This window comes from Molossus molossus, unplaced genomic scaffold (genome assembly GCF_014108415.1).
Source record: "Molossus molossus isolate mMolMol1 unplaced genomic scaffold, mMolMol1.p scaffold_m16_p_4, whole genome shotgun sequence".
Lineage (NCBI taxonomy): Eukaryota > Metazoa > Chordata > Mammalia > Chiroptera > Molossidae > Molossus > Molossus molossus.
The window spans coordinates 33,090,846-33,106,783 of NW_023425377.1; the positions used below are offsets into that span (position 1 = coordinate 33,090,846).

Below are 15,938 nucleotides of genomic sequence, written 5' to 3' on the forward strand. Positions count from 1 at the left end.
GGACATCTCAACCACATTGGGGAAGAGAGTCAGATTGGTTCCTCTCTAAGTTCCTTTCTCCCCTTTCTTGTTACCACCAGTACCCCTTTTGCCTAGTTCCTCCCCACTGGCTTGTGAGCGCTCTCCCCAAATCAAGGTCTATATGGCTTTGCAGTGAGTCAGTCAGTGGCACTCAGAGTATCATGGACCTGCCTCCCCAGAGACCTGGGAACCCAGTAGAGGGCTGGGAAGCAGGATGCCAGGGTTTCTAACCCCTTCTGACTCACTGGTGGCCCAGGGCCAATAGTCTCCAAGCCTCCGTTTTCTCATGGTCAATAGATAGGGAAATCAGAGTGGCCCATTTGGACTTTGCTTCCTTAGAAGTATGTCCCTGACACCTGACAGCCAGAGAGTGGGTAGGGGAAGATGTGAAAGAATTCTGCATAACTGTACTTTCCCATTGACATCTCATTTGATGTTCACAATGATAGGGCATAAAATCCAGTGTCTACCTTGGCCTATAACATCTTCTGTTATCTGTCCCTAGCATTTGCTCCAGTGTTATCTTATATACCACCCTTCTTTCTGGCCTCCTTGCTGTTCCTTGACTGTTCTACAACTTGTTCCCACCTCAGAGTTTTTGCACTATTTGCATGGCTTGGACTGCTTTTGCCAGTGGTGACCACAAGTCTGGTTCCTTCTTATTCATGCCTCAGCTTACATATTACCCACCCAGAGAGGCTTTTGCCAATCAGTCACCAAATCTAAATTGTCATCCCAAGCACTGGGACATATCATTCTGTAGTATATCATTGCATTTTAACTTTCATCTTGGCACTTGTCAGTATAGCATCTATTTTTGCTTCTTTATTAACTTTGTCCTGCCTGTCTTCCCTACTATAGAAAGCAAGCTCCATGAAAGCACATTCTTGTCTATGTGGTTTATTGCTGTGTTCCTAATATCTGAAAATCATTCAGTGAGTGTGTGGAATAAGCAAGTTAATGAGGTTGCCCCGGTATTAATAGCAATTTCTTTTTGGTCAGGGGACACTCAATGTTCTGAGCGGGGAAGTGACTGTCTCCAATACATTCCAGATCTTTTGTCTTCTTTCCTAGGTTCTTCCCGTAAAACCTGGCTGACACGCAAGCCTAGCTGGGGTGAGGCTTCCAGGTGTGACGAAAGTTTGGAGTTGCCCCATGAATGGGACTAAGGCTGATGTGGGGGTGAGAAGGCGGAAGAGCATACAAAAGGGAGAGGCAGGCAGGTACAGGTCAGCAGGGTGTAAACCTGGCCTTGGGTCAGGAAAAGGCGGGGTGACTTGGCTGTGTGTCAAGAAGTGTTTCCCTCCACATTCCCCTTGGGAGAGCCCTGACCCCAGGTGGCGTTGTTTTAGGGAAGCAGATGATCAGGCAGCTGCTGTGTGAGAACAAAGGTGTGGCCTGCGTGGCAACCATCCACTGAGTTCCTAGGCCCTATACCTATTACCCAAAGGAATAATTCCACAAAGGCACTTGGCCAAATAGGTGACAGGTAAGCTTCCATCTAAAACCAGCCCAACCATGGCATAAAATTTCAGACCTTTGGGGGAAAAGGGAGAAAAGAGGACTCTAAGGGAATGGAGTGGTCAAAGTGGAATACTCAGTGATGATGATGATGATAATTATAATGTCACTTTTTTTTTTTTTTAATCTTCACCCAAGGACATTTTTGCATTTATCTTCAGATAGAGAGGGAGGAAGAGAGAGAGAGAAACATTGATGTGAGAGAGACACATCGAGTGGTTGCCACTCACACGACCCCAACTGGGGCCGGGGACAAACTGCAACTAAGGAACGTGCCCTTAGGGAGAACCAAACCCAGGACTCTCTGGTCCGCAGGCCGACGCTCTAACCACTGAGCAAAATTGGCCAGGGCTATAATGTCACATTTATTGAGAGTTTATAATATGCCTGGCACTGTACTAACTGCTTTATATGTGTTCCCTTGTTCAATCCTCAAAAACCTCTTTCCAAAGTAGGCGTTAATGTTATTACTATTATTCCCTCTTCAGAGGTGTGGAAACTGAGGCTCAGTGAGATTAAATATCTTCTAAGGTCACACAGTAAGTAGAAAAGGCAAGATTCCAATTTAGGGCTGTTGTGATTCCAGTGCACCTTAGAACCTAGGCCTGGGGAGGGCTGCCCGGGGCAGGTTAAGAGGGCAGAGCCTGATTGACCCCTGCAAAAGTGGGGATGGGGAGGGACAGTGGGATAGACTATGTATAAATAGCAAGCCTGTTTTTATCCCTACACATGGGCCGAAGCAGCTCTATCTGGCACAATTTGAGGGCTCTGAATGCCAACCCAGCCCTGTGTCATACAAATCCTTCCCCAGCATGTCCCTAAGAGCTGAAATACCTACTAAGAGTCGTGTCTTTGGGTCAGGACATTGACTCCAGAAGACCCCTGTCAAAATAAATAGGTTAGACGAGAAACACATCAATCTCCTGGTACCTGTTGAACAAAGCAACCCTAGGCTAGCTAGCTGTGTCCAGTAGGAGTGGGGCTCACATTTTATATTAGGGAAGAAGGTAGTATTCAAAGGCAAGGGAAGTATGAGGCTTGTTTCACAACCTGTGTCTATCCACTCCGAGAGGCCTGGGAATTATAATCCATAGTCCAAAAATCCTAATGGATACGATATCCTCTTGGGGAAAGATGGGGGAAGCCACTCCCAGGCTGGAAGACTCGGAACCTCCTTTGCTTTTGCTGAATTGATACCAAGCGCCTGCAACTGCAACTCTGGTTACCCAGGGCTCACGAGACCTGCTGGCATTCATGTGTCTACTTTTTAAATAAAAAATAAGTGTATTACTATTTACTACTTGCAGTTTGGGTAGGCAAAGAAGCGAGTTTCCAAAACTAAGAAGCTGACATGGTGGAGAGCTCTGGTTTGGAGCAGGGATGGCCTTAGGGACCGGGCCTGGGAGAAGGGAAGGAACGAGGGGCGTCCAACGGCATAGCCCAGCTCAGCATTCACAAGGCTGCAGCACGCTAGGATTTGGGGAAAGGTAGGAACTGGTCCCCGCCACCTGCTGGTCACCAGTCTTACCCACCGTCAGGCCTTGGTTTCCCTGGCCTGGTCCCAAAAAATGTGAGTACCGCCCCTACTCCCGCCCCTACTCCCGCCCCCTTCCCCGCCGCGCCCGTGGGGTCGGGGGCTATGCTGCAGGCGCCGGGAACCGGGCGATTGTCCCAGCGCGGGAGGGGGAGGGGGCGGCGCGGGGCGGGGCGGAGCGTCGGCGCCTCCCGGAGCCTTATTCCCGGCCGCTCGCTGGCAGCGCTCAGTCGACCGAGGGAGCTGCACGCATCACGCGGCTGGCCACCCTGACCAAGCGCAGGGGCACGGGCGGACGGACGCACGCACGGACGGACGGAGTGGGCAGGCAGACGCCCAGCAGCCGCTAGCTCCGCGCAGGTCCCAGCAAGGCTTGCACTCAGAGGCCGGCAGCAGACCGTGCCCCGCGGAATCTCTTGCGCTCCTCCCGCTCGGGTTCCCGGGCCAGCGCCCCGTGGCCGCTGCCTCCAAAGTGATTGTTGCCTCGCAACCTCCGCCGGGTCCGGGACCATGAAGCTGCTGCCGTCGGTAGTGCTGAAGCTCTTTCTGGCTGCAGGTAAGAGGGCTGCCGACGCCCCCGGAGGTTGGGTTGGGGGATGGGGACGCTCTGCTGGGGGTACGGGGAAAGGTCGCAGCAGCGCCCCTGGCGTGGGCCACTTGGTGGGGCCCGTGCTCCCTGGCAGGCGGGCGCCGGCATCGTGTGGCGACCGGGGGGGTCTGGGCGGAGGTTCTGATGCGGCCTCACCCCCTCACTCGCAGTGCTGTCGGCGTTGGTGACCGGAGAGAGCCTGGAGCGGCATCGGAGGGGGCTGGCGGGTGGAACCAGCAACCTGGGTTCTCCCACTGAATCCACGGACCAGCTGCTGCCCTCGGGAGGCGGCCGAGGCCGGGAAGTCCTGGACTTGGAAGAGGCCGACCTGGACCTTTTCAGAGGTGGGTGTGGAAGCTGCCCATTCTCAGAACCTGGTGGGCAGGTGAAGAATAAGCAGATCCGGGATTGATGTTTGGGCACACCTGTGGGTTTGGGGTATTCATGGAGGACTTCAAGGAAAAGCTGCTGGGCCTGGCAAGCGTACTGAGGGATGCTGGAATATGATCCACTCTTTCTTGCCCTTGGCTCCCATATGCCAAGTGGCTGCCCTTCTGGGTACCTTGGAGCAAATTGGGACAGGCAAGGTGTCTGGGGTCTGTACATTTCTCTGAGGTATGCTGGATGGTAGGAACAAGGAATGATTGAGATGCTTTCCCTAGAGTTTCTATGTAAAATGGGTACAAGTCTTAATTTTCACATCAAGTGACAATTATGTAGAAAATAACAGATATGGAGATGCTAGGCACATGGTAGGTATATAGTGTTAGTCTTCTTTATCCACCTGTCTCCAAGTTGAGGAAACAGAAGGAAACGAGAAACTGCTGGTCTCCTCAGGTGAAGCCAGCACCTCCTGGGGAGGCTATGGATGATGAACACTGGGTCCCTAGGGAGCTTATTGAAATGCTGGGTGTCTACAAATCCTACCCAAAGCCTGGAGACTTCCTGACCACCTTGAGTCCCTGAGAGAAACTCCAAGGGAGGAAGGACCCAGTGGGATCCTCCAACCAGCAGAGATTGTTATGGCTGAGTATAGGCACAGACAGGGCAGAGTCCAGAGCCTCTGAGTTGCCTGCTTCCCTGGCCCCAGCCACCTGCAGCAATTCTTGAGGGTGGAGCCAGGGACTGAGCCCTAGAGGACCTGAATGACTATATTTGGTTGGAAAGCTACCCACCTGTTCTAACCCCTCCCCCAGCCCCTCATCTCCCTCCTTACTCAGTGCTTTCCTTAGGTGCTGTCTCTGCCTTGTACAAATCAAGAGTCTGCTGTAAGGATGAACTGGGCTCCCACCCTTCATCCTCTCACAGTGGACCTTTGGGGTCATCCCTGAATGCTCCTGGCCCTCTCCCTCTAGGATGGGCAGAGCTGGGCTCTGACTCACCCTCCACCCACAGGGCTGCTCCTCATACCTCTGCAGACCTGACTCACTGCTCCCTCTGCCTGGCAGGAGACTGGCTGTCACCCTGTCACTCTTTCCCTGCCCTCTCTGATTGGCTTGGGCTATCTGTCTCAATTTCACCACAGCTGTGTTCACTGGGTTCCTCTGAGCATCTGCCTCACCTTCTGAGCTCTGAAGGGGCCTGGGTCTGCACTGGAGGAAACTGGGGACTGTGGGACTACTGGCACCTGTCTTTCTTCCCCTCTTTTGGCTTTGCTGGGTGAAGGCTACTTTTCGGGTCTGGGTATCCTATCACTTAAAATAAATTTTACCATTTATTAAGTGCCTACTGTGTTCTAGGCACTCAACATGTTATTGTGGGTTAATTAATCCTTGTAGCAACCTTCTGAGATGGGAACTCTTACTGTCCACTTTTTACCCAGAACCCCAAGATTTAGAGAGATTAAGTAACTTGCCCAAGATCACATGGCTGAAATTGGAACACAGGTCTGCTGACTTCAGAGCCCATTCATTGTCTCATTGCTGGTTCAGCATCCCAGGTGCTCTAGACTTGTGTTGGGGAGGGGCAGGGGTGTTTGAGGCACTTGGTGTATTGGGTATGGATATGGAGTCCAGAAATTATATTTCTTATTCCAATCCTATATTACCTTCTGTGACCTTGGACAAGTCAATGCCTTTTGGGACCTCAAGTTTTTTACTTGAAATGGAAAGCCATAATATTCTTTAAAAAATATATGTGTGTGTGTGTGTGTGTAAAATCTATATATTGATTTGAGAGAGAGAGAAACATCAATTGGTTGCCCTCCACGCCCCCGCAACCTGGGCATATGCCCTAATGGAGAATTGAACCACCAACCCTTCAGTGCATGGGATGATAATGCTCAACCAACTGAGCCACACCGGCCAGGAGTGGAAAGCCATAATATTCTTTGAAGTCATTTCCAGCTTGAGGATCCTAGGTCTCCAGTCTAATGTTTGATGCTTACCTGTGTGCCAGATACTTGGCTACAACCATGGACAGTAGGCACCTTTTTTTCTGCTGGGGGCAGGGAAGAGGGGACTGGTGTCAGACTCCTGGGCTGATGGGTATAGCCCATGATCAGTCCTAGCTGGATGTCTATGTGAGGTGGCTTTTCCCTTTTGAAGTGTGGAAAGAATGGAGGGAGTCATCGTTGTTCCAGTTCCTTCTGGGTAGTTCCTTACTTTTCACCTTTCTACCCCTTGTACACACTGTACACCCCATCCTAGAGAGCTATAAACAGGACATTTGGGGATAAACGTAAATGGACCTTTGAGAAAAGTGGTGAACTGCAAATGGCACAGAGCAGGGTAAATATTTTGCCTGAAGTAAAAAAAGCAAGGCCCTGACCAGGGATGGCTTACTTGCTGTCCCTGAGCCTGGCTCCGCGCTGGGCTTATGGTACCCTGGTGCTAATAGGTACCCCAGGGGAGGCCAGCTGGACATGGGTAGTGTTCTTATTTTAGGAGCACCCCCCCCCAAAAAAAAACCTCCAAGAACCTTCTCCAACAGCAGTTTATATCTCTGTATTCTTGCAAGTGGGTCACTGAATGTAGCATCAGAAAATGAGGTTGATTTAAGGCCAAAATAGAACCAAGTTGGCATGGGGCAATAGGAGATGGGATGGCCAGTGGGGTGGGTGTGAGGTTGGTAGAATTGCCCAATCAGCTGCAGTTATTCAGCAGAAGCTTGCATTCTTGGAATGAGGTTCTTAAACTGAGTTTGTGAAATGCTTTCCTAGAGACCCCCACTAGCCTCTACTTCCTCTACCATATTCTGGTGGTTCTGCCCAGTCTTCCTTCAGCCCTTGGGAGGCACTGAGCCAACGGGTCTTCCCAGGCCTCCGACTTCAGGTGGAATCAAGAGTACATCCTCCTTCCAGATGCTATGCTATTCTGATTCCTTCTTGGTGTGTGTGTGTGTGGGGGGGGGGGGAGTCAAAGACTTAACAAAGTACTTTTGGCTTGCAGCTCCTTTCTCCTCCAAGCCACAAGCTCTGGCCACACCCAGCAAGGAGGAGCGTGGGAAAAGAAAGAAGAAAGGCAAGGGGTTAGGGAAGAAGAGAGACCCATGTCTTCGGAAATATAAGGACTTCTGCATCCACGGAGAATGCAAATATGTGAAGGTGCTCCGGGCTCCATCCTGCATGTAAGTGTTCCTGCCCCGAGGCTGACTCTCAGCACACTCTTTGTCAGCCACGTGACTGTTCCTAGTTGTCACTGTTCCTTGAATTCATAATTCCACCCAGTTTCTTCTTAACCTCTGGGCGGAAGTTCGGAGGAAGGGAAATATTTTTAGTCAGAGGAAGGGGCTTCCCCAGCATAGGCTGCAATTTCCTGTGATGCAGGTCTGTGACGTTCTTTCATCCTTGGGGACATTTCCTCCTTGCTCAGAAATAAGCATGTGGCTAGGAGGGCTGATACCTGAAGATAGGTCCTTCATTCCCTGCCTCATGCCGGCTCCAGTAGAGTATTTCTGGGTGGAGCGGAGCTCCTGTGGCCCCCTTTCCCAAGTCTTGCAGGCAGGTATTGTGTACTTGAACATGTGTGCACATGAGTGAGCTAATATGGGTTGAGTCTAAGGAATGGCAGGACTGCACAGAGAGTGATCATCATGGGAGTAGGAAGAAGCCCACCTCCTTCCTTTTTCCTCCCTCTTCCCCCCAGCAAGGGCCAGGAAGTGGTTGGTATTGGCCTTTGGCCATGGGGTGGGAGAACACTTCCTTTGTGCAAGATTAACAGGAAATGGAACCCAACTCAGCCCCCAGGCATCAGCCCCCAGTAAGGCAGCACCAGACTTTCCTAGGCAGGGGTGTGGGTGGAGGGTTCATGGGTTCCCCAGCTGATCTGTTAGGCCAAGCCCAGTAAATGGCTGTCTTGGCAACCCCTCAGGGATGACGGCACTGCCATGCTCTCTGGCAGGCATAATGTCGCCAGTGTGCCTGAGGCCAACACCCATGTCAGGCTGTAAACATCTACTCTCTTCTGCTGGGCATGAGGCCCTTTGGGGAGGCAGGCTCTGTGACCTGGGAGATCCTGGAGAGGGCCAAGAGACTATTGGGTGCACACCACCTCCCAACCTGTCAAGAAGACTGGCTGCCTGGCATCTCTTCTACTGTGATGGTGCAGATCCCTTGGCTTTTTAAAGCTTCCTTGCCCCTTCTAATCTCACATAGCAGAGCTGCCCTGTACTTGGCAAGTGACTGACAGACTCATTACTCCCCACCATGTCCACGGTCATTTGTGTGTCCTCTCCTATAACCTCCTTGTCAGGACCTTGATATTGGAGGGGGTTGTTTAAGAATGACATAGACAGTCTCCACATTATCCTTCCTAAGGTCTTGGGACAGGACAGGAAATGTTTGTCTTAAATTTATAAAATGGCATCATTAGCACAGGGTGGAGGCAGTGACTCTGAGGGTAGTCAAGAGGGATTGAGGCCAGGAATCTGTCTGGGCCAAACTAGTTCAGGGCGTTGGTGGATGGACTTCCACTGTTCAACTGAGAACCCTTGTAAGATTGCTGTCATGGAGAGCGGGGCTCAGCCAATCACCTAAGCCCAGATAACCTAGATAAGGGTGCCCAGGGCCAACGTGACCCTAGGGGTGGTGATGATAACCACTGTGATGCTTCTGTCCTTTGCCCTGAAGCTTCACAGTTTACATTTAACTTGAGTTGAGCCCAACAGGTGTATGTTGAGCACCTACTTGATGCCAGCTTTTCTTGGGGATAAGGAGATATAGTACTGTCATGGGACTCTCAAAAACCCTCTCTCTGCTGGGTAGGTAGTGCTTGTTATCTCTACTTGAAAGATGAGGAAACCGGAGCCAGGAAGTAGGAAGTGATTTGCCTGAGATCAACAGCTAAATAAGTGGATGGAAACTCAGGTGCCTGATTTCCAATCCAGCATGCTTTTTATGTCCCCGGGCTGCTCTGGGTGTTGGCTTGCATCCTTCTTCTCTGTCTGTCCTTACAGAGTTTGAGTGGGATTTTATAGAGGGCTGCTGTTAGCCTAGCAGTCTAAGGCTTTTACTAGGTGAAGAGAACAGCAATCTGATTTGAAGACTTTGTGTCTGCTTCCTAGGTGTATTTTCAAGGGGCTGGATTTCGTCTGGTGTGGCTGCCTCCTGCCTCCTGCCTCCAGCCCTTGGTATTCAGGCAGAAGCCAGCAAGAAGTCGCAGAGCTGGTTTGGGGGAATGTGACATCTGGGCAGCTACATCTGGGGCCCTTTGCGGCTCCTCCTTGCCTCCAGACCCAGGAACCACCACAGGGTGTGTCTAGGCTGCTGTGGTGAGCTTGAGGCTAGCTGGCTTCCTAAACCAGCCTTCCATAGCCACCATCCACAGGAAAACTTTTTTTGTGTCACCAGCCAAATGTTACCCTCAAAGAACAGTTTCCTGGGGCTTCTGACTGGCTGCTGACCCAGATATTGGCTGCAAGTTTCCTGTGGTGGAGGAAACCTGGGAGCAGTTGGGCTGAGGGGGACTCAGAGGTGGCACAGGGACAGGCTTGGGGGCTCTACTTGCCTCACTGCCAGGTGCTGAGAAGGAATGGTGAGCCCCTTCTCTTTGGATCCCTCTGACTTGGGTGCCCCATTCCTCAGTTATGGACAGTACTTTCTGAAGTCTGATTATAAAATAATGCACACACATGTGGATTATGGAGTGCTTTTATCTATATTATTTGATCTTCACAGTACTCTATATGATAGGCATTTATTACTCCTTTATTTTACATGAGAAAAACCAAAGCTTGGAAAGGTAAAAAAGTAACTTGTTCAAGATCACCTGGCTAGAAATAGCAGCAGAACCAGTCTGGAGCTCATGTATTCTGAGATCCCTGCACCTCCTAGAGTAAGGTGGAGAAACTCAGTTTGGAAGATGTCTCCGGACCGTAGAGGGTTCTTGCTTCTGTTGTAATACAAGTTCTGAAATGGGTCACGGACATGGGTAGGAGGGACATGTCCCAGTTTGATGGATCACTCACTCGCTGGCTCTGGGGAAGACATGCGATCTTGCCCCCACCCGGGATGTTTGGAATGCACTCATCCTCCCTCCTTCCCTGGGGAAGACAGGAGTCTGCTGCAAAGGGAGGGGGAGGTGGGTAATATTAGGATGTTTACATTATTATCCTTTTGACTCAGGGTGGGAGTGGAGGGATTATGTAACTGAATTGCAGGACTCTGAGGCCAAGCTTTATTTCTATCATCTGAGTAACTACCTGTGGGGTTTGAATGATAGGCTGCAAGTGAAAAACAGGCTCAACTTCAGCTTTCCTCCCTCGGGAGAGCATAGTCTCTGAAGTCATCCAGACTCCTGGGTTGAACCCTGCCTCTACCACTCTCTAGCTGTGTAACCTTGGGGAAATTATCTAAGAAGTTAAGCCTCAGTTTTTTTATCTTTAAAATGGGGATGGTAATTCCTACTTCATAGAGATATTTTTAAGATTAAATGAAATGATCCTTGTAAATAAATTAGCACAGAGTACCTGGCTTATTTATTAATCAAGTTAATAACAACAACAACAATAGTAATAGAGAGCAGAGTCAAACAGACTTAGGAACTCATCAGCCCATCAGATTCTCTTGGGGTAACCTACACTGTTCATGAATTTGGAATCTGCCAAGACTGGTTTCTAGTCTTAGCCCTGCTGCTTTCTAGTTGTTTAACTTTGGCAAATCAATCTCTCTGACCCTTAAGCTTAGTCTTTCAATCTGTGAAATTGGACTGTACCTGCCTACCAAGGTGTTCCGGGTCTCAGTTGAGCTTGTAGATAAGGATAATGTCTTAAAAACTGTTAACTTCTGTGCATGAGTGATTTTCCCTGGGTATTCCTGAGAGCTTCCTCCACGTCCTGGCAGGATGGGGGTCGTGGTTTTGCCCATCTGAGCCAATGAGACAGATTCATGGAGTGTGCTCTGCTGTGTGTATAGGGAACCTGACCTACATTTATCCTGAAGTGGGGTGTTCCTCAAAGCACCAGGAGGAGCTGGGGCCCGGAGAGGTACTGGGCAGGAAGACAGGGGCAGCCTGGCCCCTCCACTGCTGCCAGAACTGGACAGGTCTGCTTTGAGGGTACCTGTCCTTATTTTGAGGCAGCAAGTGCACAGCCTGCTTCCCAGAAGGAGGTTGAGCTCAGTATAGAGGGCCAATATTTTCAGTGATTCCTTCAGTAGCTAGTGGTCTAAAGTCCCAGGCAGAGCCTGTCCGGTGTGGCTCAATGGTTGAGCATCAACCCATGTACCAAGAGGTGGCTGGTTCGATTCCTGATCAGGACACGTGTCCAGGTTGTGGGCCAAATCCCCAGTGGGGGGCATGCAGGAAGTGGCCAACTGATGTTCTCTCTCTTTATTGTTTCTATCTCTCTTTCCCTTTCCCTTCCCCTCTCTCTAAAATCAATAAAGAAGGGGGAAAAAAGTCCCAGGCAGACAGTGCGCTGCACCCCCTGGTTGGGGGCTGGGCAGTTATGCAAGTGAGTGGGCAGCACATTGAGCTCAGAGTCAGACAATCCAGTCCACACCTCTGTCCTGCTGCATGCCCATGGGCAAAACAGCTCTGCCTTGCTGCGTGCCCATGGCATTCCTGCCTACATCAAAGGTCTCCTAGTGCTCAGAGAAAGGAAGGGACAGAAATGTGCTTGTTCAATTGTAAGCACTTCCGACTCTTCCTAAGAGCTTCCAGGAAATGCTTTGTGTTAGAAGAGGTAGTTGCCATCTGATTTATTTCTAGAGTGAGAAGAGCCAAGGGGTTGTTTTGACATTCTTCCATGCTCTGGCAGGACAGCTGGGCACAATGTTACCTTGGTTTGTTTGCTTTGTCCTGTGATGAAGGAGGCCCCGTAGCCCAGCATTCAGAGGCCAGAGGCCAAAGTTGAGCTCTCAAGTTGGGCCCTGAACCCAGGGGGAGCTGGGAGTTAAATGAAGGGAACTTGAGAAAAGTGACTCCTGGCAAAGGCACAGGACCTATTAATAGGCTGGGTAGTGGCGGAGAGGGACTGGACTAGGGAAGCATTGATGGGGAAGGCCGAGTTTATTTCTGGGTCAGAGTGTTGAGGGGCCTCACTAGGGGGAGTGATACTGAATCTCCTCAGCTCAACCCACCAGCTCTTGTGACTAAGTCCCCTTGGTCAGCTTAAACAGACCATCTTCCACACATGCAATAAATCATCCACACGTGGAACATATCTAGCTGAGACCTTGAAGTCCTCCCTCCCTTTTTCCTTGCCTGGAGCAGGAATCTCAGTCCAGAAAATCAGAGGGAGTGGAGAAAGGGGGTGAGGAGTCAGGGAAGAAGGCCACAGAGCCCTCAGAGGGGACTTAGAAGAGTCTCTACTGGAGAAGGATAGAGGGCAGGGATCATGGTCAGGAACTCTTAGGACAAGGGTGTGAGAAGTGGGATTTGGCTCATGTTGGTGGAACATTGATAAGAGTGAGAGGCCAAACCACTAACCTGATCTTTGCTTTGTTCTGTCTTGAACCAGCTGCCACCCAGGTTACCACGGAGAGAGGTGCCATGGACTGAGCCTCCCGGTGGAAAATCGCTTGTCTACTTATGACCACACAACCATCCTGGCTGTGGTGGCTGTGGTGCTGTCATCTGTTTGTCTGCTTGTCATTGTGGGGCTTCTCATGTTTAGGTGAGTACTGGGGCCCCTGCAGGCTGTTTCTGCAAATCCCTTCCATTCCTTGTCTTCCTCCTGGGCCTTCTGCCTGGTGACCACATGAGCTCTCCAACCTTCTCAAATTCTGGGCTTGGATTCTGATTGCATTCCTGAGGACAGGTTCTCTAAGGACCTGATTTTTTTGGTGTGGCATGAGTCCTGTGTCTAGAGCCCAGGGCAAAACTCACCAGGCCATAGCAGGTCCTGCTACCCACAGCAGGCCTGGTAACCCACCCATGGAGCCACATCTCCACTCAGTTCTTTCTCCTGGCTCTGTTCTTTGATGGCATTGGTGTGTGGTTTGGTAGTCAAGGCATGGGTAGTGATTGGTATATCCTTTCAATTCTGAGGCATTTGGCCCTCAGGCCATGCTTCCAATCCAGGTTATGTTCTAGATGGGGGAGACCTACCAAGCACTTGGTGCTCATTTGTCCTTTTCAAGCAGCACAACTCATTTATTGTGAGATCTGGATCAAGTCACCTATCTTTCTGAGGGTTGTAATCTTTCAGTGATTGTAATCTCTATCCACCTACCTCATAAGGATGTTGTGAGGATTGTATAAATGAGGTGTAAATTTCTTAGTAAAGTGTAGCCTGCTGCTGTTAGAGACAATTTGGGTCCCTTGGGGCAATTGGACCTTTGCCCAGAGGTGTGTTGGGCTGCCATCCCTCTGGGCTTTTCCAAGTAGTGGATGGAACCACCATGGCAGTGTCCTCTAGAAGGACCCTCTCTGGGACCTGCACCCTGTTATAGCAGGCAGAGCTTGCTCACAAAACTTAACCTTCCTCAGGTACCATAGGAGAGGAGGTTATGATGTGGAAAATGAAGAGAAAGTGAAGTTGGGCATGACTACTTCCCACTGAGAGAGACCTGTGCTCAAGGTAATGGTCCATTCTTTGCCCCATGGCAGCATCACCAGCTTTCCTGGGTCTGTTTCAAGGCATACTGAATTCTTCTCTTGACCTAGGGGTTGGCTTGACCTGGGAGGGCAAGCTACTATAGATCCAGTCAGGGTCCCATTGCAGAATTGTTTTCAAAAAGTTCGTCAGTACTTCATCTCCACTTGGGGTGAAAGTTGCTAGAGAGACACCACTGAGAGGACAGTGTCTCCTGCCCTCATCCCCTCTCCTATCCTCTCCCAGATTATTTTTTCCCTTATTAAGACTGTACCTAGGAGACTCTTAAGACCTCTTAAGACTGGCTCCAGTTTTAAAATTCTTCCTCTTGCCCAGCTGGTGTGGCTTAGTGGTTGAGCATCAACCACTGCACCAGGAGGTTGTTGGTTCAATTCTGGTCAGGGCATGTGCCCAGGTTGTGGGCCAAATCCCCAGTGGGGGGCATGCAGGAGGCGGCCAACCAATGTTCTCTCTCATTGATGTTTCTATCTCTCTCCCACTCCCTTCCTCTTTCTAAAATCAATAAAGAGAAAAAAAATTTAATTCTTCTTCTTGTGCTTTAGGAATCAGCTGGGGATTGCTACCTCTGAGAAGACACAAGCTAATCACAGACTCTACAGAGGGGAAGGACTTCACAACTAGCCATGAAGACTCCTTCATCCCCAGTTGCCATCTAGATTGGGCCTCCCATAATTGCTTTATCAGAGCCTTCAAGTGCCAAACAGAATATGTCCAATGGGATCTGGGTCAGAAGGAAGCAAAAGTGAGGGACCGTCGTGCCCTTCTGATTCCCCTCCACCAAACCCCACTTTCCCTTATAAAGTTTGTTTAAACACTTGTCTTCTGGATTAAGATGCCAGTTAATTCCATATGCTCCAGGATCTTTGACTGAAAAAAAAAAAAAAAAGAAGGAGAAGGAAAGGAAGAAGGAAAGATTTGTGGACTGGAAGAAAGTAACAAACATGGAAAAGCCACAGACTCAAGTAGTCACCAAGGGATCTGCCATTTGGATCCTCTAGTGCTGGATTTGATGAGCTAACTGTGAAATACCACAAGCCTGAGAACTCTGAATTTTGGGACTTCTACCCAAATGGAAAAATAACAACTATTTTTTTTTTGTTTGTAAAATGCCTCTTAAATTATATATTTATTTTATTCTATGTATGTTAATTTATTTAGTTTTTAACAATCTAACAATAATATTTCAAGTGCCTAGACTGTTACTTTGACAATTTCCTGACCCTCTACCCCGCATTCCCCCATCACCTGGCTCAGCATCACCCTCTTCTGCCACCAATCAGAGATGGCTCTATGACCCATCTGTAATCCATTGTCTGTCTACATTTCCGAAGATCTTCCATGATCAGAGTGCCACAGGGTGCGGTCTGTATGGTCAGGATGTAGGAGTTAACTTTGTCAGATCCACTCTATGAGTTGGACTGCAGTCTTGCCTAGGCGATTTTGTCTACTGTTTGTGTTTTGAAAGCCCAAGGTGCTGATGTCACAGTGTAACAGATATCGGTGTTACCCCATGTCCTCTCCCTGCCAAATCTCAGAAGAGGTTGGGCTTCCATGCTTGCAGCTTTCCTGCCCCTTACTCCCTGTAGCCCCAGGCTCACAGAGTGGGAGCTCACTCTCCCTTGTGTCAAGACATTTCTCTTACCCCTGCCATTCTTCTGGTGCTACTCCATGCAAGGGTCAGTGCAGCAGAGGATAATTGAGAGAAGTATTAGCGGAAAAAAAGGCTGAGGAGGAACAGGAAACATTGGAGCTGACTGTTCTTGGTAACTGATAACCTGTCAATTGCTACAGAGAAAGTTGGAGGTGAGGACAGCCTTTGTGTAAACCTACCCACCTCACCGAAACTATGAACGTATGCTGTCATGGTCCCTTCTGGAAGTTTCTGGTGCCATTTCTAAACTGTTACAACCTATATTTCCAAAGCTGGTTCATATTTGTACTTTGCAATTCAAATAAAGATAACCCTTACTCCATAGCCTTCTGTCTGCTTGTTTTAACTGGGAATTTGTTTGATATCGGTATTTTCTAAGCCCTGATATGACATTAGATCTGTGCCAGGCCTGTTTATATACACTATTTCAGTATCCCCAACAACCCTCTGATGGAGATACTATTTTCCCAGTTTTACAAAAGAGGAGGTTCAGAGAGGCTATATAATTTGCCTAAGGATACACAATTGGTAAGTGACAGCTGGGACGAGTAGTCTGACTCCAATCATTTGTCTAAATACTTACATCACACTACCTCTGAGGCGAGAGACAATGGATCTTTCACATG

The 15,938-nt window shown here is 49.5% G+C and overlaps 1 protein-coding gene across 1 annotated transcript; it reads left to right on the top strand.

The window, feature by feature from the left end:
- Positions 1-3,306: 3,306 nt before the first annotated feature.
- On the top strand, positions 3,307-15,636 carry HBEGF (heparin binding EGF like growth factor). Its single transcript, XM_036240962.1, has 6 exons — positions 3,307-3,632; positions 3,836-4,009; positions 7,055-7,232; positions 12,564-12,719; positions 13,535-13,625; positions 14,204-15,636. The coding sequence occupies exons 1-5, from the start codon at positions 3,587-3,589 to the stop codon at positions 13,605-13,607; spliced, it is 627 nt and encodes a 208-aa protein (XP_036096855.1). The 5' UTR covers positions 3,307-3,586; the 3' UTR covers positions 13,608-13,625; positions 14,204-15,636.
- Positions 15,637-15,938: the final 302 nt, after the last annotated feature.

Bases quoted from the DNA above. Each gene is read 5' to 3' on its own strand.
- HBEGF (XM_036240962.1), top strand. From the start codon at position 3,587: ATGAAGCTGCTGCCGTCGGTAGTGCTGAAGCTCTTTCTGGCTGCAG. The intron at 3,633-3,835 runs GTAAGAGGGCTG...CCTCACTCGCAG, and splicing joins GAAGCTCTTTCTGGCTGCAG to TGCTGTCGGCGTTGGTGACC. The intron at 7,233-12,563 runs GTAAGTGTTCCT...GTCTTGAACCAG, and splicing joins CTCCGGGCTCCATCCTGCAT to CTGCCACCCAGGTTACCACG.